Here is a 26118-nt window from a genome sequence, read left to right on the forward strand (position 1 = left end):
AGATCAGAGAAATAGAATGAATGAAAATACATTATTTTTAAGTTCATGTTTTTTTCATTGGAACACAATCTCGCGGTTGGTAGGAGCAAATCAACACATTCTGAATTCTGATTATCAGTATACTACTGTTGCATCTTGTTTGTGGATTTGTTGATGACAACTAATGTAAATATGCGTCTGTTGAAAAAAAGCAGTTATTTAGTTGATGCTTTGTCAGACATATAAGTTCAACCTTGATTTTTGGACGGCTTCATGCTGCTCAATCTATGCAGTGAACTGTTACTAATGTTGGTGATCGTTTTCAGTGGACCATGGTGTTTTTTCTTTGACTGCTGGTTTTGATTACCATGAGCCCTTTTCCACCCTCTTTATAATTTCACCATACCACCAGAAGAGTAAACAGGTAATAATATAAAAAAAAGGAATCCGTGGTAATCATGAATCAAAGATGACAAAAATGTTACATACAATGAAGATGGTGATTTTTCGTATACCATTTTCTCTTATTGCAGTGCTAATAATGTTTGTTTCTTAACAATGTCCGCATACAAAATGTTAAAGATTAAAAAACAAGTTTTGGATGCCTAAAGGTAGAAAAGAGCCGAAAGATACCAGCAGTACACCAAACAGCATAGAAAACTAAAAACTGATCAACACGAACCCCACCAAAAAACTGGGGGGTGGGGGTGATCTTAGCTGCTCCTGAAGGGTAAGCTGGTCCTGCCCCATATTTGGCAACCTTTATGTTGTTAAATTTAATGCATTATTAAATGCAGCCATCAATTCAACAAAATAAAGAAAAAAAACCATTGAATGTTTCTAAAGACCAAAGTTATAGTAGTTTATCGATGTTCAAAGATCAAGTATTGATTAAGATAATATATTAAGGCCACAAACAGTGAGAACTTAAAAAGGAGCGATACCGGATGCATCGAACAAGCAAGCGTCTTTTGCTATGAATGCACATTTTAGCCAGAATGGCAAAATTGGCAACAAGACGTACATAATTTAGTATAATTACAGTGAATTGAGACACAAACATATTGTATTGATCAAACTCGTGGTGGTACAACCCTTGGATGGTGTAAACTTCCCAAAAAAACACGATGGTGTAATGGTGTGTGACATATGGTGCAATGGTAGAAAGTGTATGGTGCTATGGTGTAACGTGTATATAAAGTGTGGTTATCAAAGTTCAAACTATGCAAAATATTGATAAGAACTGACTTTTAATTTTATACATTAGTTTACAATATTGTGATCAAAATTCGTTTTTTAAAATATATAAATAATGTTGTAGCGCACAGTTTCTTTGAAATTAAATTGCATTATGGGTTATTTCGGATGGTGTATATAGAATGTGTACGGTGTATGGTGCAAAGGTGTAACTTGCATGGTTTAATGGCACAGGGTGTATGGTATAATTGTGTTTGGTGAATGGTGTAATGGTGTATGGTGTTAGTAGGAAGTTTTCACCATCCAAGGACTGTAAGCGTAAATTCATATGTTGAAAACATTACAGTAATTTTTTCTCATAATTTGGTTGGAACTGTTCGTATGTAAGAGCCAACCCTTGTTAATGAAATCCGTTATAATATAATTAACGGTACTAATTTATCGGCATCACAACACGGACGAGCACTTAAAAGTGTAACAAAGCAATATATTCAATAAGAGTCAAATTTCCAAAAAACCAAAAAGAGGCTGTCTGATTCCAAAAACTTGAAGAGATAATAAAGACAGACACAATCAAAAACTCGTGTTTTTTCCCTTTTATTTTGTCGCTAGGGATTATAATTACAACTTAAACTATGACGCATTGTACTGAATTCAGTACTACTTTAAATTACAGAATGCAGAATACACCAAAAGGTGACTTTGGTATGGAAATATTGTCAACTGGACTTTTCCTGACCGATAGTAAAGCACTCGCAGATGTGAGGCCGTTTTTGTAACTTTGAGGGATGTATAGATACACAGCCACGTATGATCGGTGGGTCAATTCAGGTGTCACTCTCTATGCGCATGAAAACACCCTTGCAAAAACTCTTTGGGTGGTCCGTACGTGATTGGTTGCCAGTTTTTGTTTAGTGCCGCCTATCCAACATACCCTTCGTTACTGTATTTCGTCCCAATTAGTCAGTCTTACAGAATCTACTTAGTGTATGCATGCATATTGTAAATGAATTTAAGCAAGGCAACAATCAATCACATACACACAGAGGAATGATTACCAATAATATCATGAAAAGGAAAAAAGCGTAAAAGAAGGACCTTAAAATAAAAAGACAAATAACATTTAAGCAAAAGTCACAAAAAGAAAGAACGATTTAAAAAAAAACTTTTAACAACAGAGAATCAATGGTTCCTGAATGTAGATGTGTTTTTGGGGGTGTTTGGGTAGTGAACTGACCTATTCAAATATTATTGTGTGACAACTAACTAAATACTATCTCAATGGCATACATATGACAGTAACTGTTGTTTTTCACGCGTTTCGTATTTTTGACATGTTTGAGTTAGGTATTTTTGTCAATGGGAACAACTCGGCCTTTCTGGTTGCACGCAGAAATAACCTCGTATGCATTAGGCGGAGGAATCATTGTCCGGAAAATTTTCCGATTCGATTCAAAATTATATTTTTTCGACTGGACTGGTACATTTTTTTTACCACTACTGATTTAACTTGCTCCTGTCCGGAAAATTTTCCGATCCGATTGAATTTTATATTTTTTCGACTGGAATGGTACAAATTTTTTACCATTACTTATTTACTTTGCTCCTTCTTTCGCGCCAAAATATTTGGCAGAGTTAAAGTTCTTGATTACTCTGTGATATGTAACCAAATTATAGCGCCACCTAGAGGATAGAACTTCTTTGTGTCGCGGATCACTACAATTCCGGCCAACAATTTAAGAAGAATTTCTCCATAGTGCATACGAGGCTATTGTACTGCGTAGCGAGAATGGCCGAGTAGTTACGATTGGTATTTTTGTTATACTTTTGCACCAAACTATTGCTTAATGTTCATTTAGTTAATGTATTGTTCAATTAGAATGTCAAGAATGCCATCATTTGTTAGAATTTCTTTTTAAATTAGTAATGTGTACATATTATTTCTAGGATCTAATGGTATCGGGTTATATTGCAAATGCCTGTCAACATCATGCTAGTAATCGCCTAATTGCAGCTGGATTTTTACTCATCTATGATAGTACGAAAAAGAACAGGGCAGTTGTTAACAACTAGATACTAGTGCAATAAAGAATTTGTTAATGTTTAAAAAAAAAATAGAACAGCAACAACAAAGTTATCTTTTGCTTTAAGTTTTGGTAAATGCATGTAGGAATTTTGTGTCAAGAAATAAAACATCATTTGTGTCATTCATTGTCATGAATATATACAATAATTTTTAATTCAATAAGTCGTTTTTATTTTTTTAAAAAGGTTAATATCACAAGTTACCGACAGACATCGGCCTTGCATAGAAAGATGAAAGAAATACACAGATCCTGAGATTCGATCAAAATTTTTATTCCGGTAAAAATGATTTCGAATCTACAGGCATTTAATTAAAACATATGCGTTAATATAGAATAAAAAGTTAGACACGAAATTTAAACAAAAAACAAGCATTCTCATTACATTCACTTTATTGTGTATACTGGTACATATACATAAACAACACCGAACATACGAAAACACTAGTCTTTAGAGGGATTCTATATATTGTTACCATACGCAGTTTTGTATATATTCTTTCTATTTTGAAGAGCTCAAAATTTGTTGCCTGTGATTTATAGTATTGTATTGTATGCCTGGTCAAACGTAAGAAATTTATTATGGTATAATTTAATACGATTGTCCGACGTACTGAATGAAAGATCTAGTTTTATCAATCAATTGCTTTCCATGCCTCATATGTTTTGGATGTCTCCAGATATCCCTGTTATCTCCTCGAACTAAATATTTCCGTAAATTATGTAGCAAAGATCGCTGAAAGTGTCGTTAGACCTCAACTAAAAATCTCCAAATAAATCATCAAAGATTTGGCAGATTTCGCGGCAGGCAACGTTTATCCGCAAGGGTATTAGCTAGCAAACGGCACAGTTCGTAAATGCTATCAATCATTTGATACACAAAGTTATATTTTTCCCTAGACACAGGTGGCTCCGATATATTACAACTTTCAGCAATGTCGAGGTTTCAGTAATGTATTTGTTTTTAAATGCTTAGCTTCGATCGCACTGCTGAGTCTTGTGTAGAAAATATGCGCCTCTGGCGTACGAAAATATCTGCCTGTTTTCAGTATTAAAGAAAACAAAAATTCGAATCAAGGATAACAGGCATATGATTATTTACATGTATCAAAATGGACGTCTAGACTCAAATAAAGCTTCTAAAAAAGACTCTACACCAGGAATCGACTAACTCACCGTTTTCTCATATGAACGTGTAATCAAAAACGTTGCTGTTATAGTTTGCAACAAATAACTGATCCGTTGATCGATCATAATGAATATAATACGCGTTACGGAGTTCATCTAGAGATGGCATTACTTATCATTGACCTTTTACATTAAATACAAGTACAACAATTTAAAAGGGCTACAACTACGGAGATATTTCTTTAATTGTTTAATAAATGTCTACGAGATAATGAAGTACGGCGTCATAACAAGTCATGAGGTTTTGGGATTTGTGTTGACAAAAACACAATTTGGAATTTTGACTCAGACTATTTCTTGTACTAGATTGTTTTTTTATTATTCTAATCATTTCTTGTTTAGAAAAAAGTTCTTTTCCAGTTATATTGAATGCACCCGAATCATGAGGCACCGTTGTCTACACTTGTTTATCTTTCATGTCCATAAAGGCAATACATTGTGTACCATAATTACAAGATTTTTTAGCCAAGACCTCGTCATTATATGCATTTTAAATCAAATACCAAATAACGTTTTTGTGTTTTTTTCAGTCGTTTGATCCGTCATTGTTTAAATCGCACACATTCGTCATTATTTGTAAATGGCATTGCACCTCCTGGTAAAATAGAGCAACCAGTGATGGCATTTCCCGTTCCATTTAGTCACTTGTGGAACTCCATACTTATATCTTCAGACAATTGTCTACTGTGATTTGGGATTATTTCCCATTGTGCTTCTTCTGTGGAATATCCTGCTTTTTTTGTCAATAAGAAACTTTACCAAAAGTCTTTGGTTTTAGATACGAAATTTTATTAGGCGGTATTGAATACTTTTTTGATATATTTTTGTCAACCTTAACCTGCTAGAGGATTTCCTCTTTCAAGAATACGTCTCTTACTACCTCCTTCTTGGTAAGGCAAGCCTTCAGGTTGGAAGGTTGCTACTTTATGCGTGAATAACAAACGCAAGTGGATAGTGGAAAGGGGGACTGGCTTTAGTCAGACTGATATGACAATTATCCTCCAATTGGGAAAATAGTTTTGTCGAAATCTTCTACGGTTGCAAAAGTATTAACAAATTGTGTTTGCGAAGACAAACACTTTTACAAACAAAAGTGATTGGTTAAAAAACACAATGATTTTGAAAAGCGCAATAACTGTTCAGCATCATATACCAAATATCTAAGCCAAAAGAAATAATGGTGGTGAAAGTATGATAATAATAACAATACAAAAAATTTTTCAGTCAACAATTGAAGGTCTATTCACCTCACTCAAATTCACTTTTGATCCAAAAAATAAATAAATAATTAGAACACAATGTTTTCCTGAAGGAGATTGGAAAGACCTAATATGAATTATTCATCAGAACAAAAATCAAAAGGCCTTTTCATCTTCTTCCATAAATGTCTTGCTTTATTGGGAGATATTATGGACATAATTGTGCAAAACGTGATACAAGCATGAAATTTGGTATAAATGTTGACTAAACGATACTTAAAAAAAATCAGCTGTTGGCCATAAAACATTTCCATTTTTTCAAGATGGCCACCGCTCATTTTGCAAATGGCGTCATATCCAATAGGCTACATTTCGTAAATCCTTTGAAAACTGTGTTATAGGTTCATTCCAAATTAAGTTTTAATAAGACGTAAATTACAGTTCCTAAAGTACGATAAAACAATGCATTAATGACGAAAAAGTGACTTCCGGTTCCAAAATGGCGGCAAAAGCGTTGAAAATGGTTACATTTCGATAATAATTTGAAAGCTGTGTTTAAGGTATAATCCAAAGTAAGATTTGATAAAACGTAAATTACAGTTCCAAAAGTACGATGAAAAAATACATAATTGACGAAAAGTGCCTTCAGGTTCCAAAATGGTGGCAAAAACATTGAAAATGCCTACATTTCGGAACTCCTTTGAAAGCTGTGTTGTAGGTAAAATCCAATAAAAATTTTGATAAAACGTAGATCACTGTTCCTAAAGTACTATAAAACAATACATACATGACGAAAAAGAGACTTCCGCTTCCAAAATGGTTGGCAAAAACGTTATAAATGGCTACATTTCGGATATCCTTTGAAAGCTGTGTTGTAGGTAAAACACATCTTTGTGACATCTTTAGACAAAGACATAGAAGCAATTTGGTTTTCATGGATAAAGAAATCTTCCAAGTCAAGCTTTTTTACTACGACAAGAAGTTAAAAGTATAGAAAAGAGATCGTAATAACTTTTCATGTTCTTCAGCTTTGTTTTTGGACAAAGACAATTCAAGTTTCATTTGACGACTTTAATAGGAAGGAAATAGCTCTTTTTTTTATCTAGTTATAAAAAAAAAAATCTCCGTCGTTTTGCTTTTGCTTTTATTGTTCGGACACAACATTTAGGAGTTTATATACATATCGCACCATCCTCCGAGTCAACAAAATTTCCTTAAAAGAGTCAATTTTGTACCAATCTGATAACTGTTCTAGAAAAAGGAAAAATGGATTTCCAAACTCTATCATCACTTTAAAAAGCCTTTGATACTCTTCAAGGAAATCCTTTTGTGTTTTGTAGAGTCTTCATGATGTCGTTCATCTGTTTACGAATGACTCAAACCACTAGATCTTTCAAATTCATCTACCAGTCTACTGACTTCCATCCATCCATAGTCCTAAAGAGATCTTCGTTTGTACCAACATCGCCCTTCACAATTGCATTATTCAGGTTTTGTGCCTGGTCAGTTGTGATATAAGAAAACAACTTGCTGGTCTTACTTACCATGCAATTACCATTTGCAAATTCCATTGCCACCTTGTAAGTGATGTTCGTGAAGGGAAGCAATATCTCGGAGATGGATCAATAACCATCGAGCATAATTAATACGATATGGACCAAAGAAATACGGTATTATGCTTGATATGCACTGATTGGGATATACGATATCTGACTCATAAAATGAGCGTACAACCGAAAGCTCAAGAACTTCTTATAGATTCATAATTGAACGCCAAAAAATCAACTGTGGTTGAGATGACTCTCTTTCCTTACACCAGTCCACAAATAATTGAACGACACAGAGTCATAAGCTTTATTTTCTGCGTTTATACAATTATGATTCAAGCAAAACACACGCAGTTATCTGATGCGCCTGTCTAGTCCTACGTACATTTGAATATACACGAAAGCTATATGACGTTCTATGTGTTGCAATATCGGCTTCAGTGAGAGCACAAGCCCATCAACTTTCATGCAATATATCAATGTACTATTCATAAACCTATCTTCACTGTACAACTCTGGTCATTCCCACTAAATTTGCTCAATCAATACCAAAAGTGGGTTATCTGCAGCTTTAGTTGTATTTGGCCGGGATTTTGAAAGTTAGCAACTTTTTTTCACCTTATCCATCGAATGCTTGACCAATTCAACTGAATAGGCGTGTTTTTTTGAAACAGTGGCATCATAGAAGTTACACTTACTTGAAAAGAAGAGCATATATTTTTAGAGTAATTAAATGACGACCTATGTTTACGAAATTCAAATCCTCGTCTGTTAGATGAACTACAATTTACATCATTGTGCCCTGGTAGTAAATGCAATTCACTCTGTATGTCTAAAAATAGTTTGCGCATGCGCAAAATTGATAAATGCATTTGTTTTTTATAACCTCAAAATGTTTTTAAACCAATTCATAATATCATTAAAAATCCGAAAGCACCAAGTAAATAGTGAATAGTTCAAATGTTTATGTGTGAATTTTGTTACATTTTCGCGCATGTGCAAACCCAAAAAGTCAAATATTTATTTCTATTAAAATCGTCACATGCAAGGAATATAGCCATCAAGCCTGATAATATTTTTCACTTAAAGAAGGTCAAAGAAAAAGTTTCCAGAAAAATAAGTATTTTCAAACTGGAAAAGCAGCCATTTTTAATTAGGCCGTGGCCATCTTGAAAAAATGATTTTTTTTCATCGCCAGCAGTTTTTTTCTTAAAAAGTATATAATAATGATGCTTCGTGCTAATTTTCATGCTTGTATCATCATTTGCACAATTCTCTCGATTTTGCTTGCTAATATCTTCCACTACTTTTCATACATTACTTTCTTATATATTCCAAACAACTACAGGAATGGTGCCGGTACAGTTGAAGATCTATAATTTTTGCGTTAAGAGGTACAATGTAAATCGTGTATCCATGTATATCTATTCCACATGTGCTTCTTATCCCGTTATTTTGTCTCGTCCTTATGCTTGCCAAGATGTACATACTTATTTTCATTCTTCCCTTTAAACTATCTTCATTTGATTTTCAAGAATTGATCTGAGCAAACAAATAATAAGCCAATGTTTTGTCAAAGAAAGTTTCGTCCTTTTCTCAAAAAGGATAACAGGCATATAATTATGAACATGTATCAAAATGGACGTTTGGAAATGTCTAGACTCAGGTAAAGCCTCTGAAAGAGATACTACATCAGATATTGACTAACTCCCCGTTTTCTCATATAAACGTGTAATTGAAAGCGTTGCAACAAATAACTGATACGTTGATAGATCATAATGGATATAATACACGTTATGGAGTTTATCTAGAGACGCCATTACGTATCGTTGACCTTTGACATTAAATATAAAATTATAAAGTACAACAATTAAAAAAGGATACTACTTCAAAAGTATATTTTTAATTGTTTAAGAAATGTCTACGGGATAATGAAGTACGGCGTCATAACAAGTCATGATGTTTTGGAGAATGTGTGGAACAGAAACACACTTTGGAATTTTGACTATTTCTTGTAGTGAATTGTTCTGTAGATTGATTATTCATCATCTTTTCCAGTTATACTGAATGCACCCGAATAAAGTAGCATAGTTTCCTTCATTTGTCTATCTTTTATGTCGATAATGGTAATAACATTATTACCAGCTATTACAGTCAAGACGTCATCATTTATGCATTGCAAATCAAATACTAAATCCCGTTTTTTTTAGGTTGCAGTCCTTTGTGATCAGTTATTTTTTAAAATTCGTACACCTTCGTCATAATTTGTAAAGTCATTGTAACACCCTGCAACTACCGGTTATGGCATTTCCCGTTCCATTTGCTGTCGTCTTGTGAGGCTTCAAACTAATAATGTCAATATCGACAATCAACCGAATAATTCCCTACTGTCATTTCAAAATTGCTTTCCATTTTATATGTTGTACCGAAAGAATATCTTGATTTTTTTGTGAATAAAAATTTCTCCAAAAAAAATCTTTGCTTTTGATACGAAAATTTGTACGGCGATATTGGGATGACATACTAACGCATGCTGTTATGATATCTTTTTGTCATCCAGAGGCTGTAGATTTCCTCTTTCAGGAATACGTCCATTTCTAGCCTTATTTTGTTGTAAAAAGACAACATTTAAAGGTTAACATTTAAACAAAAAAAGCAAAGGAAATATAATATACATCTTGATCTTATGGACATACCTTGACCGTACCTTGACCTATAATGGTTTACTTTAATAAATTGTTACTTGGATGGAGAGTTGTCTTATTGGCACTCATACCACATCTTCCTATATCTATGATATTACTTTCGACTGTGCGGAAAACAAAACAAAAACGCAGTTACGCCATGGTCAGATCGAAGAAATGAAATATATATATAAAAGAGGGACGAAAGATACCAAAGGGACAGTCAAACTCATAAATCTAAAACAAACTGACAACGCCATGGCTAAAAATAAAAAAAGACAAACAGAAAAACAATAGTACACATGACACAACATAGAAAACTAAAGAATAAACAACACGAACCCCACCAAAAACTAGGGGTGATCTCAGGTGCTCCGGAAGGGTAAGCAGATCCTGCTCCACATGTGGCACCCGTCGTGTTGCTTATGTGATTACAAATCCGGTAAATAGTCTAATTCGGTAGGTCACATTCATGAAAGGAAAGGGGATTGTAGTTACGACATAAGGAACATATCCGATATCATTTGTGAAACGGTTATTCCATAACGGTCAACCAACTCGTGATGGCGTCCGTAAAATTTACGAAGGGATGATTTCAACTTCACCATTTGGAACTCTTGGTTTAATAGCTTCCTTGTGTGCAGTAACCCTCTATCAAGAAAATCATGATAGGAAATGCAAGCACGGGAATATCGTATCAATTGGGAGATATATACCCCGTATGCAGGTGCTGCTGGAATGTTGCTACTTAGAAATGGAAAGTTCACAATTGGAAAGCTGAAATCATCTCTTTTGTCGTAAAGTTTTGTTTTCAACCGACCCTCATTGTCAATTTCTAGATGTAAGTCAAGATATGAAGACGACTTAACTGTATCTGTAGTATCCTTTATCTCCAATTCGATGGGATAGATGCGTTCCACATAGTCGCCAAATTTTGAATTGTTTAGTGAAAGAACGTCATCTATATAGCGGAAAGTAGAGTTAAAGGATATTGCTAACTTCTTATCTTTCTTCCTAAGAAGTTCCTGCATGAAGTCAGCCTCATAATAATAAAGAAACAAGTCGGCAAGTAGAGGGGCACAGTTTGTTCCCATTGGGATGCCGACAGTCTATTGAAAAACACGTCCTCCGAACGTTACAAATATGTTGTCAATCAAGAAATCAAGCATCTTGATAATATCGGTTTCAGAGAATTTTTTGTTTGAATCAGAGTGATTCTTTACAAAGTATGATTTATCCCTCCCTAAGACAAGATACTTATAATAGATGTGTTACAAATGCAAGTTCCTCTACAAGAATTATTGTTAATTGGATTTTGACTGAAAGACTGAAGATGACTGAATAATGAAGTGTTGAGACTTTTTAGATGTTGTTCATATCAAAATGACCATTTACGAGGTAAATTATTCTAGTGGATTTTACTCTGTTTTGAAGGAGAAAATAAACAATTATACATTCCGTGCCTCAGATATTCTCTTCTACATTTGTAGCTTAACTTCATCAGGAACGCTTAAATCTGAACACAGCCAGGGATGTGTAAATACGATGCAACGTTAGTAGCGAGATGACAAAAAAAACCTATACAGCCATTTTCATCAAAGGTTTACGTTACCTCTTCATACTTACTTTAAGACGAAGATCAACAATAATTAGGCAGTACAAACATTCGACAAGCAATTTGACTCCAACCTCTGCTAGGCGCCGACCGGAACTCCCAATGAGATGTTAGCTTTGACTTAGTGACAAAGCATTACTATGACTTTAAGACAAAGAACAGCAACAAATGTGCAGTTTCTTTGCTCCCATTTTTCCAAATACGTGTCGGAATTTTGTAGCAATAATTGATACTCAAATCACTTCTTTACCATCAATTTAGATAAATAACAGCCCAACATTGGATTCGAACTCATGCTACTGAGATATCGTGGCACCAAACCGAATTATATATACAGAATGTGTTTTCAGCCTTGTATCACCATCACTGGTGATCCGATGGATAGAATCTATCGTAGAGTTGTTACTGGTTCAGATGTACTTATAATATAATTATTTCTGTGACTGTATCATACATTAATTTTTTAAGATCCTCTACGATAGATAACTTAGCTGATCTATAATATTCCATCCTTATGCCTTGTATATCATGTCCTGTGTTACGACGCTAGATAAAAACTGACGAGGAAAGGTAACACCCGGCCACCGAAAGCTTGATTTTAATCAAGCCGAGGTGGTCGAGTGGTCTAGTGCGACGGGCATAGTGCAAGGCGATTTGGTGCCACGATATCTCAGTAGCATGAGTTCAAATCCCAGCCAGGGGAGGACAAAAATTTGCTTACGTAAATTTACAGATCTGACAATGTTGGGCTGTTATTTAGTCGAATTATAAAAACAGAATGTGTTTTCAGTCTTATATCACCATCACTGGTGATCCGATGGATAGAATCTGTCGTAGAGTTGTCACTGGTTCAGACATACTTATATATATATATATATATATATATTATATATATATATATATATATATATATATATAAAACGTCTGAATATTAGTTAACGATCTTTCCCACGAGGGCGCTGGATCGTTATGAGTAACGATACATGTACACAATAAATAAATTATATATACAAGTTCATCTCGGCTGATGTTGATAGCACGAGAGAAACCTTTATCAATGTCTTTTCTTTTGTAGCCCCAATTTTTTTAGGTGACCGCGAAGTTCTTGTAGTCGCCTTTTGCAGTATCGTTGGTGGAGCAAATCTGTTTTATTCGTATGACCTGGCTGTAGGGAATGCTTGCATTCCCTACAGCATTCCCTACAGTCTGTACTGGTGCAATGTTTAGGATGACAACTCAAAGGAGAAAGATATTGATGTTTGTCTATGGGCTTGCAAGCAACATCAGCCGAGATGAACTTTTACCATATGAAGACAAAAAGGTCAACAAGAGGGTGCCTTTTGTGTTCCCGAATTTGACAACTTATCACACCTTATCCACAAAAATTGGAAAGAAATCGAAAAACATCCTAAACTATCCAAAATCTTTCCCGAGCCACCTGTACTGGTTTTCCTGAAACAAACGATATCTGACTTGCAAACAAATACTGCATACCCAGACTTTTAACAGTGACTCCACTGGTACAGAATACACCATATTTTGCAATGTTAATTGCAAGAATACAAATGCTGTATATCTTCTACAGTGTAAATGTGGTAAACAGTATGTTGGCGAGTCAGAACAGCCATTTCACAAACAAATGTATGAACGGCCATTGTAGCGAATACGAACGCAAGCCAGATCTCCCTCTCTCGACATTAGAGATCCACTGCACACACTAAGGCATATCTCAATCGACTGACCATTACAATCATAGACCACAACACTACTTGGTCTAGGAAGGATAGACTCACTCGGGAAAGAAAATTAAAGACTTTGGCACAAATCGGATAAATCAAAAGATTTAGTTCGAATTCGCACAGCGCTTTACATTTGGGTTATATTACTGATTACTACACAGTCTCTGTTTCTATTTCTTTACCTTTGTCAACTCTAAATTTTTTGTAATTATACCAGTTTAAATTGCTTGGTTCTATTCATTTTGGAGGGATGAACAAGTACGCAGTCACGTTCAATTATTTAACCTTTGCCAAAATTTATTATTATTGTTTTAATCATTATCGAACTGCCATTTATTTTGGATGTTTTAATACGCAGCCTCTGGTGTTACTACTCTACTATTGTCAAATTTGAAATATTATACCAGCGTAGATTAGTCAGTGCTGTATATTGGAAATGTATTTCCACGCTATAGTTGTTGTAACATCTTAACTGTCGTCACCTGTGAACTTTTAGAATTGTACCAATTCATATCACACATTACTATTTTTATTTGAAGCATATCTTTGCAGTCTCTGCTGTAAAAAGCTATATAACCTAAGTCATTTTTGAAATTTTAGAATTGTACAAGCGTCTAGAAACAATGATGTTCGGTTTCAACTGTTTTATTGTATAATTTCAAGATTGTTATAGTTTAATCAGAATAGATTCATATGATTCATTTTACATCATAGTCATACTGATGAAGGATATCTGTTATCCGAAATATTTATAGATAATTAAATTTAATGTTTCCTTTTTTTTTATTGGTGTTGTTTTGTTCACTTTTTAGGCGTTTATATATATAATTCGTCTAAATACCAGCCCAACAATGTTAGATCTGCAAATTTGCGTTACCAAATTTTTTGTTCTTCCCTGGTCGGGATTTTAACTCATGCTACTGAGATATCGTGGCACCAAATCACGATTTCCCGATCCGTTATTATATAAAATTCTGATACCACTGTTGTAATTTGTAAATACCATTTTACCATCTGGTAACAAACATAAACCTATGACGTCATTTCCCGTACAATTTATTATTTTTTGAAGAATCAGATTGATATCTTTAATTGTATTTGATTCGATGTCTGGTACCATAATCTGAGCCTGTTTTCCCTTAATCCTTGTCAAGACAACATCAAGTGGTTCTGCTTCAATATCAACTTGTCCAAAACTGTGTGTATTGGATAGGAAATTTCGAATGGCACTATCGAGATGATATACCAAAGAATGATGTTTTAAGGTATCTTTATCGATCAGCGACTGCAGAAATTCATCTGTCATGGATACGTCACTTTCTATCTTCTTCATAGAAATAAAGGTCTGCAGGTCTGAAGCATATTGCTTTATGCTTAAAATGTTTGTCTGATATTCAGCTATCTCATTTTCCTTTTCCTGCAATAATGATATAAACTGACGAATTTCCTTGTATTCCTTTTCTTCAACCTCACATAACTCCTTTCTTATTTTCTCTTGTAATTTGTCAAGATGGTTGTTAATAGTCATTCTGGTCTGTTCGATTTCCTGTTCAATTTGGATTTTCTTTTCTGATATCTTTTTCTAGGTTTTCCTGTCGGTTTTTACAGAGTTTCTGAATGTTTTCTGACACTTCAGCTAAAGTGTGTTCGATTTCCAGAAAAACGTTTGATGTCTTGGCGCTGATAATAACTTCACTTAGTTTGATAAAATCTCGGCATTCATTGTGACTTTGAACAACACAATGGCTACAGCAAGGACTTTCGTGATTCTTGCAGTATAATTGAAATTGTTCTTTGTGTTTGTCACAGTACTGACTTATCTTTAATACATAAGGTGGTAAATTCTGGTAATTGGTGATTGGTATTGTATGATGACTTCTTGAAGATTTGGACAAACTATGATGTTCTTGACATTCTGTACACAACCCTTCATCACATTCAGTACACCAGATTATAGAGGATTTTGTTATATGACGAAGTTCACAAACACCACAAGACTGTGTTGACGTTGACATGTTAAATAACCCTTGAATAATAATAAAAAAATATTATAATTGGATATATACCATATTGCTTTCAACGAAAAGGACTGATTATCTATCCTATTTTCAGTCATAAGTTCGGTGGCCAATTATTTATCAATACAATTTCTAACATAGCTGAAAAGACGTTCACAGTTAGAATAACTCACTATTGTTGTAAAGGATATCAAAAATCAAAATCAGCTAAAAAAAATGATGATGATTTACTAGTTTTCACTTTCAAGTGAATAATTTGACCTCATTGAATCAGTAATCATGTGACTCTCAATTAAATCCCTTAGCTATAGCTGGTTAATGCATGCATTGTGCGTGTTCGGTTATTAATAGGAAGTTAATGTCAACATTGAAGGTGAAACAAAGGTAAATCCTTTGATTGACTGATTGGATAAAAAAAAACTCATTCTTATACACGTAAAAACGACGATTAACATATTTTTAATCTATAATATAAAATGAAACAGACCTTAAAAATTCCAATTGCATGACTTCGCTTTCTGCTTTATCAACATTTATGTGTATATCGCTTATATCACCATCGGAGGTCTTCGGATGTCAACTCGATATTTAATTAGTTGGCGTCAAGACTAAAATACACACGAAACGAAGCTACATTTTCTCCAGCCCATCACATGTAAATTGTTTATTTTAGACTTTTTATAATTCGGGGAAATGTTTTACATGGTTTTAAAACGAATGTGATAATTTGAGTCAAAACGGTGAACACGATTTTGCCAGATAGAGTCTTTTTAAGAATGTACAAGAAATATAAGTTATTTTCATTATAACAAAAGTATTTATTCGTTATTACGAATTTCATTCATTCTTACAAACGTTTTCTTCCAGAAATTAGCATTCAGAATAACGAAAATATGTAAATTGTTATCTATTTCACAACATATTTGTAATATTTATGTTTACATAGGTAATGCATAAATCAGTCATTTTGTAATTGCTGATTTAACTATATTTGAAAAGTATTAATTACGGAAATAGACTGTATGAACTAACTTGTCATAACGTAATGACTGCTCAAACCAAAACATAGTTTTAAATCAACGGTCTTTACATATTCAATTTCTTAAAACGATTTTTCCAATAACAAATAAGGTGTAGAAACTCTTATGCATGTACACATGGTACATGTAGACTAACTCGTCAACAAATTGTAGTGTATTTTCTAGCGCGGAACCCTCACTTTAAATGTCCATCATGATCTTCGGTTTCATTCAAAATATACTTGTGACTTCACGCATCTGTATTGCTCTTTTGGAATTATAACACGACTTTCATTACATAGCGAAAGTTAAGCAAGTATAAAATTTGTTTCATACTGTTCACTGAAAGGAAACGGAATTGTCTCATTTTGTCTTGGTCATGTTGATGTTTACAAACATATTCCTGAATTAACCTGAATTACTATATATTTTTACGAGTTGAACTGGTTTTGATTAAAAGAAGCTGCATTATATTTGTATATTGACGAAAGACATGAATGTCTAAAAATAAGTATAATTTAGTAATAAAAGACTATGCCAACCATTGCTAATTCAAAGTGCTCAGTACATTTTACTAGGTTTCTTGAAATAATAACATATGTCATCAAAAATTAAAAGCACTCTTAAATCAATATTTTTATCTATAAAAACAAAGGTTTAAACCTTCGAACTTGCAATGATTAGTTTAATAAGTTTGATTTATTGACTACTTTATTGTAAATTCTAAAATTTCAAAATCAAAAGTAAAATAGTTTAAGCCCATAATATTAAAAACAGTCACGGCATAATTAAGATATATCTGACTTTAAGTTGTTTCCATTGTATGTTTCAATGCACCCTCCAGGAAGTTAAAAGGCCAAACATGTCATATGACTTCCTGTTCCAAGTTATTGAACTATAAATAGTAATCATGAAGTAATAATGGCGGTGTTTTCAAACACGATTGAGTTACATAATTATGTCGAAAGATATTTATAAGACCAAAGTTTGTCGTGTTAAAAATGCATGATGATAAAAAAAAGTATCCGAACTATTCATCGTGAGATTTCAAGTGTAGGGTTTAGTTTAACGATTGGGCTCTCTTGATTTAAAAATTTGTCTCAGAATTTTGTATGTATTTTGCTGTATATAAAAAATAAACAATTATTATATTATGTAAACTGTAAAAAAGAGTGGGATTACTAATTTAACTGATTAAAAAAATGAAATAAAAGGTATATAGTACAATAGTAACAATTTCCTATGTGAAATGCGCTTAGAAAAAGTTAAACTTATTCATTAGAAAGACAAAATTGTACGCCTAAATGTGGCACTAATTGTGTTTCATAGATTTTTTCTTTAAATAAAGTATGACGTATCAACATGCTATCAAGGTTATCTCGTGTATTTATACCAAAATAAACAAAATTTTAATACAGATACAAAATTAATATAGACAGAAATAAGTATGCAAATTTATTCAATAACACCTTCTAGACATTCGTAAAACATTGAAAAGTCATTAAAATAACAATAATGCGTGTGTTTCGTTAGTTAAGATAACACGATGTGAATGTGTATGCGGTCGTGTGTTGTGTAACAAAGGTGAACAATGAAAATTCTTAATCAAAGTAAATAAAACGATTACTGAACTTACTAAAATGAACAAAAATACATTTGTAATAATTGCAAATTAAATTAATTAATTACTTACTCCGTGAAAGGCCGTAGATCAAGCAATTTAACAATGAGATGAGAACAAAAACAAACACGTGATATGATTTTGATGTGGCTGCTGTGGAATGTACGGCCAACGTGATTAATAAAAAGGTTTCATAGTGAACGTAATAAATTGTCAATTATTCGACAGAACATCCATTAACGTTGTACTTTTTGAAGTTCTACCGTAGAACCACTTATTAATACAAGGATACATATTTAGACTGATATTTGTCTCCATTGTTGAAGCATGCATATGATGAAAATATCAAAACATGTTATTTTTCATGTCGGATGCATTATAAGCCCTCGGTCAATATTAAACCTTGATATCAATTTAAAAATGCCTTGCAATGATCTGATGATATTTCTATCATAATTGACTAACATTTACCTTTCAATTATAATCCAAACTTGTTAGTCGAGATTGCAGATTCTCTATTTACCATTTAGTCAGGATTCTACTTCGTCAAAATTATCTCCCCATTACGCCAGTTCATTTTCACAATCGTAGAAATGGAAGCCATTGTAGGGATGACGCTCTGCCAATTTTGCTCTTGAAAACCGATAAATTTATCCACATAGAACAATTATGATCATTATACATGTTATATATGTCAGTTGTATTTTTAAAAGACAAATGTATTTATTAGCTAATGAGCATCAGTTAATGATATTATCTGCATTGATTCAACTTAAAACTGTTGTTTGATCGGTTGTCAGGTGGAATTTTCGAAAATTCTGAAAGATTTATAAAAATTCTTATTAAACATTTCGTGGAAGCGCAGACTAAAATTGTTCAGTTGTTGAAGATTATAAACCCTAGTTATTACACACAAAAAATTGTATTTTTTCAAAGATATGCATTTTCATCATCCAACTTAAAAGGGTGTCGTCAAGTACTTTTAGTAAAAAATAGCTATTCGCACACCTACTCTGCTTTTGTGATTCATTAGATAGGTATTTCACTTGACCAATATATTTCGTTTTTTCTTCTGTGATTTTTTTTATGTTATAAAGTCAACCTGTAGCTTTGATATATAAAATGATAGAATCTAAAGCGAGATGATATATCAAATACTCTTGTTTTGAACGTTTTAAAAACAAAATGTACACCTCAAACACGCCCAAACATAAAAAGGTGCACTCGATTTTCTCTTTTCGGTACAATTGTTAGCCCTTTTCTTGATTTTTTTCTTAAGACACATAATAGAAGGACAGACACGAAAATTACTGAACTAATTGATTGATATGTTCTCCGTTCCTAGTATGTTTTTTTTTTAAATCGGATGTTATGCATTTTCTACATCCAACTTGATAGACACCCAAGTCGTCAACTTGATATCTAATTGTTCTGCATTACTATGCAATAGATAAATTGAAAACGTATGGAAATTGTGTTTTTAAAATGAAACACTTCGTAATTGAGAAGAAAATTGTCGTTTTATTTGTTTCTATTAACTTTTAAATTTTTGGTTACTATAGTAAACATTACAGTAAGCATTTATCGCTTTCTCTAACAAAAAGCTGGGTTTCCGCCTGCATTGTCATATTTTAATGTTTTGATTTAAATCTCTATATTGATTTAAATGTTCTGTTCGGTTGTCTCGAACAAAAAAAAACTCTTTGAAGCGTGTCATTTTAAATGACTTACTTATAACCTTCAGTAATAATAGCAATGGAATGGCAAACGTTATTTTTTCAAAGTGCTGTTATGGTCTTATTATTAGCTGTACATGTGTATCTTATTGAACAAAAAATAATTAAGTCAAATGAGATCATTGAAACATTAGTGGACTTACAGAGACAGGCAGAGGACCTAAAACAAATACTCAAAGGTAATATTTACAATAAGGACATGATGTAAACGGAAGTAAAATACATTACTAATCAAGAAATAGGTGTGAACATATTTTCAGCATTGTCAAATGACAAAGAAATATAAGATAGTGATTCATAAGATATACAGCTTAGATTGAAATTATATGATATTATATGTACATGATATATATGGTGTTCGTAACTGGAACAGCAAAAAATGATTACATATACCAAGAAAAAAGACATATGATGGTTTACTTTCATAAATTGTTATTTGGATTGAGAGTTGTCTCACTGGCACTCAATCCACATCTTCCTAAATCTATGTAGAAAGCATTTTTTTTTTTAAAGTTTTACACATTTCTATCTATTTTCTTTTTTGACCTTCTTTGCAGTGGGATAGTTAAAACAATTATTCTTTTTCTTCAATAATTCATCAAGCATTAAATCATATTGAAACTTCATATTGATTAGACAAAAAGCAAATTAAGTCCCATGCTTGCTTCTGTGCGTCTTATTTCAAGTCAGTTTGATACTTTCATGATTGGGTTATATGCTTATATCAATTATTATCCACACTTGTCAGTCGTAAATAAAAGTTCAAAACTGTACCATTTCACATTCAACGTATTAGTTTAAATCTCTTTATCGATTTATATTCAGTGATAGGCAGGTTAAACAAAAACTACTTGAAGCATGACCTGCTTCAAGGAGTTTTTGTTTAACATGTAAAAATTAACAAGGACTTTAAAAACAAACAAAAAAATTTTTGAATGGCAAATTGTTTTACTTCACAGTGCTGTTACACTTTTATTATTATCTTTCGATATTTAATATTTTAAACGAAAAATAGTTAATTAAGGTGAGATAAATGAAACAGCAGTGGACTTACAGATCAAGAAACAGACAGAGGAATTAAAGCAAATACTCAAAGGTAATCCATACAATGGAGACAAAGTGTAACCGGAACAAATAACATTTACAATAGGTATAAATGTCTTTTCTGCATTGCTGCAAAAAAGATTAAAAATAATACAGTGAGTAATAAGATATGCATCATTGATAAATATGATATAAAATGTTCATTATATTGGACTAATATCACTGCGACAGAAAAAAAAAGCAACTGGATAACAAACAAGAAAAGGACACGTAAAAACCAGTCGGTTTCTTTTTAACATTTGCCAATTTCTATTAAGGTTTTTGTTGTTGCCATTTTGGGGCTGAGGTTGTTACAAAAAAAAATATGTTTCCTTTCTCAATAATCAAATGTTATACTATATTGTAAGTATCGTGTTTTGATTTGCATCTTCTGTACGTCTTATTTAAATAATTTTGTACTTTCACGATTAGGTATTATGCATGAACCAATTATCATCCAAACTTGTAAGTCACAAATACAAGTTCAGTATTTTACCATTTAACAGTCAATGTTCTAGCTTAAATCTCTTTATCGAATCAGATGCACTAATAGGCAGATTAAACAAAAATGAAAAATAGTAAATCTAAGTTGATAATTGATGCATCAGTGGACTTACCGATCATGTAACAGACACAGGAACTAAAATACATACTCAAAGGTCATATATACAATTGCGACATGGTCTAAATGGAAGTAAATAACATTAATTCAAAAATGAAAAAATGGGTTTAAATACATTTTTTGGATTGTTGAAAAAAACGATAAAAAAGAAGATCTCAGTGAAAAATAAGATATGCAATAGATAAACATGATAAACATGATATGCATTATATACTTTGTTTACGTCACTTTGACAGCAAATCATAAATTGAATACATCAATAAAAGATACTTAGTGCTGAACATATGATATGCAACAAAAGATTGATACAATGGGATCTAATAAGTGCAAATAGGTTAGCGTGTGCGACATCTGCAAACGGTAGGTCTGATGAAAAGGCAATTCTTGTTAATAAATGCGAGTCTTCGGACTCATATGCATAGATATACTGTCCAATTTCTACGGGTACGGAATTAATCTATGCAATCATACGAAAACGTGTTCAAATTGAAAGGACGTAAACAAAATACGTGAATATCAAGTATATAATCTTGGAGAACAATTAATAAGAAATCAAATGATGTTGGTTTATTTATTTGACAATACATCTTATATATTTCGAGACAGAAACTTGCACCCCCCCCCCCCCCCAACCCTCCACCCTTAGTCTTTGTCGGCAAACTCAATTTTTTCTGTATTAGTTGTCATACGAATTTTGAAAGTCCTAAAAACGACTTTTAGACGTTAGAGCAATCTCCGACTATAACCAAGTATACTGACGATACTTATTCTAACTTTTAGAATATCCAATTAACATAGATCGGAGTATTGATGCAAATATCTACGAGCGATGTTCAATACTAATGAAGAACAGTATAGAATTTAATCGCACCTCTGATAAATAATAACGGTGCGGTTGGTTAAACGAGGTCACGTGGTGACCCCAAATGGTTACGTAGGGGTCAGTAAATTTCAAATGAGGTTTATGACGTCATGTTAACAGTAAATGATAATGTCATCGATTTTTGTTATTGTCTTTATACCCCCGCTTTGAAAAAAAGGGGTTATACTGTTTTACCTCTGTCTGTCCTTCCGTCAGTCCGTCAGTCCATCAGTCCATCAGTCCGTCAGTCCGTCAGTCTGTCAGTCAGTCCGTCCGTCCCATGAATATTTTCGTCGCATTTATCTCAGGAACTACTTGACAAGGATTTCTAAAATTTGGTTTCAGGGTTTATATAAGTCAGTTATACCGTATGATGCGTTTTCAGATTCATCACTCGACAATTTCCTGTTTACCGAAAACTTGTATCATTTTACACATAATAGCCAAGTTGAAAATTATCGTCGCATTTTTCTCAGGAACTACTTGACAAGGAATTCTGAAATTTGATTTAAGGGTTTATATAAGTCAGTTATACCGTGTAATGCATTTTCAGATTCATCACACGACAACTTCCTGTTTACCGAACACTTGTATCATTTTACACATAATAGCCAAGTTGAAAATTTCGCATTTTTCTCATGAACTACTTGACAAGGAATTCTGAAATTTGGTTTCAGGGTTTATAAAAGTCAGTTATACCGTGTGATGCGTTTTCAGATTCATCACTCGACAACTTCCTGTTTACCGAAATATTTCGGTGGGGGTATCATCAGTGAGCAGTAGCTCACAGTTTTACTTGTTCATTTCTTCTTTTTATACATAATTTCGCTGGAAAAGTTCCGTATGCGTATTCTATATAGGTGTAACACCACTAATTTAGAAAGCACATACCAGAAAGTAGTACATATTTTACACAAAATAGTTTCTACGCATCAGTGTAACTTTCAAAATATATGGAATATTTAGGTATTTTTGGTATCAAATGAAAGCTGAAGGACTGGTGATCATTGTAGAACACTTTTGGATTTTGAATAATAAAATAAATGCACCAAATTTTAAAAAGAGGGTACATTTGGTCTGTTTGTCAGATCTGAAGTACCTATTTTGGTACCTCCGAAGTTCTGGGAACCAGTTCTTTCTTATATGCCATTAAAGGTATGTTGATTTTTTCAGTACAACACCATAAAGTGTTGCTTTGAAATGCAATGATTACCACTGTATTTGAACTTAAAACAAAAGAGGTGTGCCTGCTTGAAACAGGGGAATTTAACATAGAAAGCAATAGGACCATGCATTAGTGGTGTATTTCCTATACGGTTCACTACTGACCCCCTATGGCCTCATCCCCTATGGATTTTACTAATTATCTATCGATCTGTATGGGATCAGCAGCGAACCATAAAACTTATAGTACATGTAGTAGAAATTATCTAATGAAGTGAACCACGATTAATACATCTTAGCAAAGAGCGCTGGGTCTTATTAATGAAGATGAAAATTATAGCGAAAAGGTTATATATGTCACTCATAAATGATTATCTTATATTTCAAAGTATGTTGTAATTTGGGATTTTACTTTTTTTTTTTTAAAACTGAAAGATCATAGATTGTGATGTTTTGCAAAACGGGCACAAGAAAGCTGCTATAACATCTGTATCTGTATATGTCTGTTTCTGTATGTATACGTTGAAGATACCAATTCTGGCTTGTACTCAACGGGTGAGAGAGACACCTATTGGCGGTGTTGGAGAGCAGCCTTAAAGCTCTCAACTGTATCTGCGCATACAATACGGTCTTCCAGTTGGTTCCAGTGTAGTATGCTCTTTACAAAGAAAGAGTTCTTATATGGATCGGTGTAGCTAGGAATAGTTTCTAGTGCCTTCGAATTGTTCTTCACTGAATTTGTCACTATATTGGCAATTACAAAATTGTCAAATGTTTTAGGTTTGATTTTTCTCTAAGGTTTACTTTTAACAAGAAAATCGTCGGGACTAATAGCTGGGACCAACCCCTCAACCACTTTGTACAGAAATACCAGCCGTTGACTTGTTCTTCTCGTTTGAAGGTTGTCTAGTTCTAACTCGGCTAGCATTTTGGTGACCGACCCCTCTTCTCTAGACCTATATTCGCCTGTAATGAATCTAGCTGCTCTGCGTTGTATTCTTTCCAATTGATTTATATCATGTTGTGTATATACATACAGTGCATAATAAACTATTGCAAAAAATTGTTGTTCGCTTTTTAATGTTTTCATGCGACAAGTTTTTGATAACACTGTCTGAATAATAATTTCGACACTATGTATACAACTGATTGACTATTGACTATTGTCTTTCAAAACAAATCAAATGTATAAAAAGGCCTTCCACTTTTTTTGGGGGGAAAACTCGCAACAATAACATACAGATTAATATTTATCCGTCTTGAATTTCAAAATCGAAGATTTGCACAAAGTGTTTTTGAAAAAAAAACATTACGTCCATCTTTACACGTCCTGTAAAATAGTTTATATTTGTCTATTTAAAAAAAAACTTAATTTTCTTGTTCTGTGTCAAACACTTAGAAGGGATTTATTTTCCGACTGGAAGGCAAATTCAATTAAAGACGTGAATAGTAATTGAACTGGCTTTAATCATGATTAAGATACCCTTTAACGCACCTGTCACTTACAAAATCTGCATTCAAAAGATTCCACTATATGAAAAATAATGTGTTCTGAAAAATATAGTTAACATTTTGTGATTTTCGTCCGTATATTGATTTTACAGATGCTGACAGAAGTTATGAAAGCAAAATGAAAGAAGCATTACATGAATTCAAAGAGAATTTAACAATTACACTGGAAAGTTTGAAAGCTAAAAAGAAAAAGAATTACGAAGACAAGGACAAAGGTTATACTATACTCAATATTTTAATTCTAGAACAATGAAAAAACATAATTCAAAAACCGTTTTACTACTCAAGGCAGACAGTAAATCATGGCGCTTTTTCTAGTTTTGTTGACCCAAAAACCTTCCTTTTTATTATAAAACAATGAACTTTAGTTCTGGTAAAATTACAACAAATGTTGTATGAATTTTATGAAATTGTCTTTTTCATCAGTAATATGCATTATAAAAGGTAATGTGTATTTCATGTCAATACATAACAAACCAAGCGACAAAAAAAGTAAAAAAAACATGTAGAGGTTAAGATATAGATCTGAAATAAAAGAAAGACTAATGTCTACACAATATTTCGAACCCTCAATCGAATCGATAAAATTGTAAACATATTTAAAAGACCCTGTATGAGATATGCCATTGACACAAAATTCCTTAACGAAAGCGATTTCATGAAAACATAGACGCTGCCACAGCCATAGGCTTTGAACATACACGTATTCATGTGGCCGGGTTGAACAAGTAAATCTATTTTCCAATCCGAAGTATCCGCCCCCATCCTTATCCTTAACATTGGAAAAACCGAATGTTCATAATATAGAAGAACTTCAACAGTACTTAAAATACAAATCAGTCTATGTAAAAGTTTGGAATTGCTTTTGGAACAATAGTCGAATCATTTAAATTTTACTATTAGAATTTAAAAGCATCTGTAAAAACCATCGAATATTGAGATTTAGCACAACAATTTATGTTTTAAATATTAATTTTCATTTTGTTATCCTATAAAAACATTCTTGCGTCATGTACACTTGGACGCATCATGCAAAACTATGAGAAAACATAAAATCTACAGAATGTATGTGAGCAAAAACACAAAATACTTATAAAACTTAATGATGCATTAATTTTCTCTTTTGAATTTCTTCACTTTTTTTAACATATTTTCGTCTATAGCCATGTATACGGCTTGTGTTTGAATTCTAATTGAAGGCCGTGTATATGTAGACCTGTAGCTGTAACCAATGCTGTAAGTTTGTCTT

The 26118-nt window shown here is 32.9% G+C and overlaps 1 protein-coding gene and 1 long non-coding RNA gene across 3 annotated transcripts in view; one reads left to right on the forward strand and one right to left on the reverse strand.

Annotated features, from left to right (window-relative positions):
* Positions 1-14272: 14272 nt before the first annotated feature.
* On the reverse strand, positions 14273-17154 carry LOC139481887 (uncharacterized). The gene is made up of 2 exons (XR_011654721.1): positions 17074-17154; positions 14273-15258 (listed from the first exon to the last, which is right to left on the reverse strand). It is a non-coding gene; the product is annotated as an uncharacterized lncRNA (long non-coding RNA).
* A 2489-nt stretch (positions 17155-19643) lies between these two features.
* The window catches only part of LOC139481890 (fucolectin-1-like), a 39808-nt gene continuing 33333 nt past the window's right edge, over positions 19644-26118 (forward strand). Inside the window, exons 1-3 of one of the 2 annotated variants that reach the window (XM_071265407.1) lie at positions 19644-19805; positions 20651-20722; positions 24962-25084. In XM_071265407.1, coding sequence (XP_071121508.1) covers positions 19646-19805; positions 20651-20722; positions 24962-25084 — 355 coding nt within the window. In that variant the 5' untranslated portion in view covers positions 19644-19645. The remainder of the gene's footprint in view (positions 19806-20650; positions 20723-24961; positions 25085-26118) is intronic. The other variant, XM_071265408.1, reaches the window with a different exon arrangement.

Source organism: Mytilus edulis, chromosome 7, assembly GCF_963676685.1.
Source record: "Mytilus edulis chromosome 7, xbMytEdul2.2, whole genome shotgun sequence".
Classification (NCBI taxonomy): domain Eukaryota; kingdom Metazoa; phylum Mollusca; class Bivalvia; order Mytilida; family Mytilidae; genus Mytilus; species Mytilus edulis.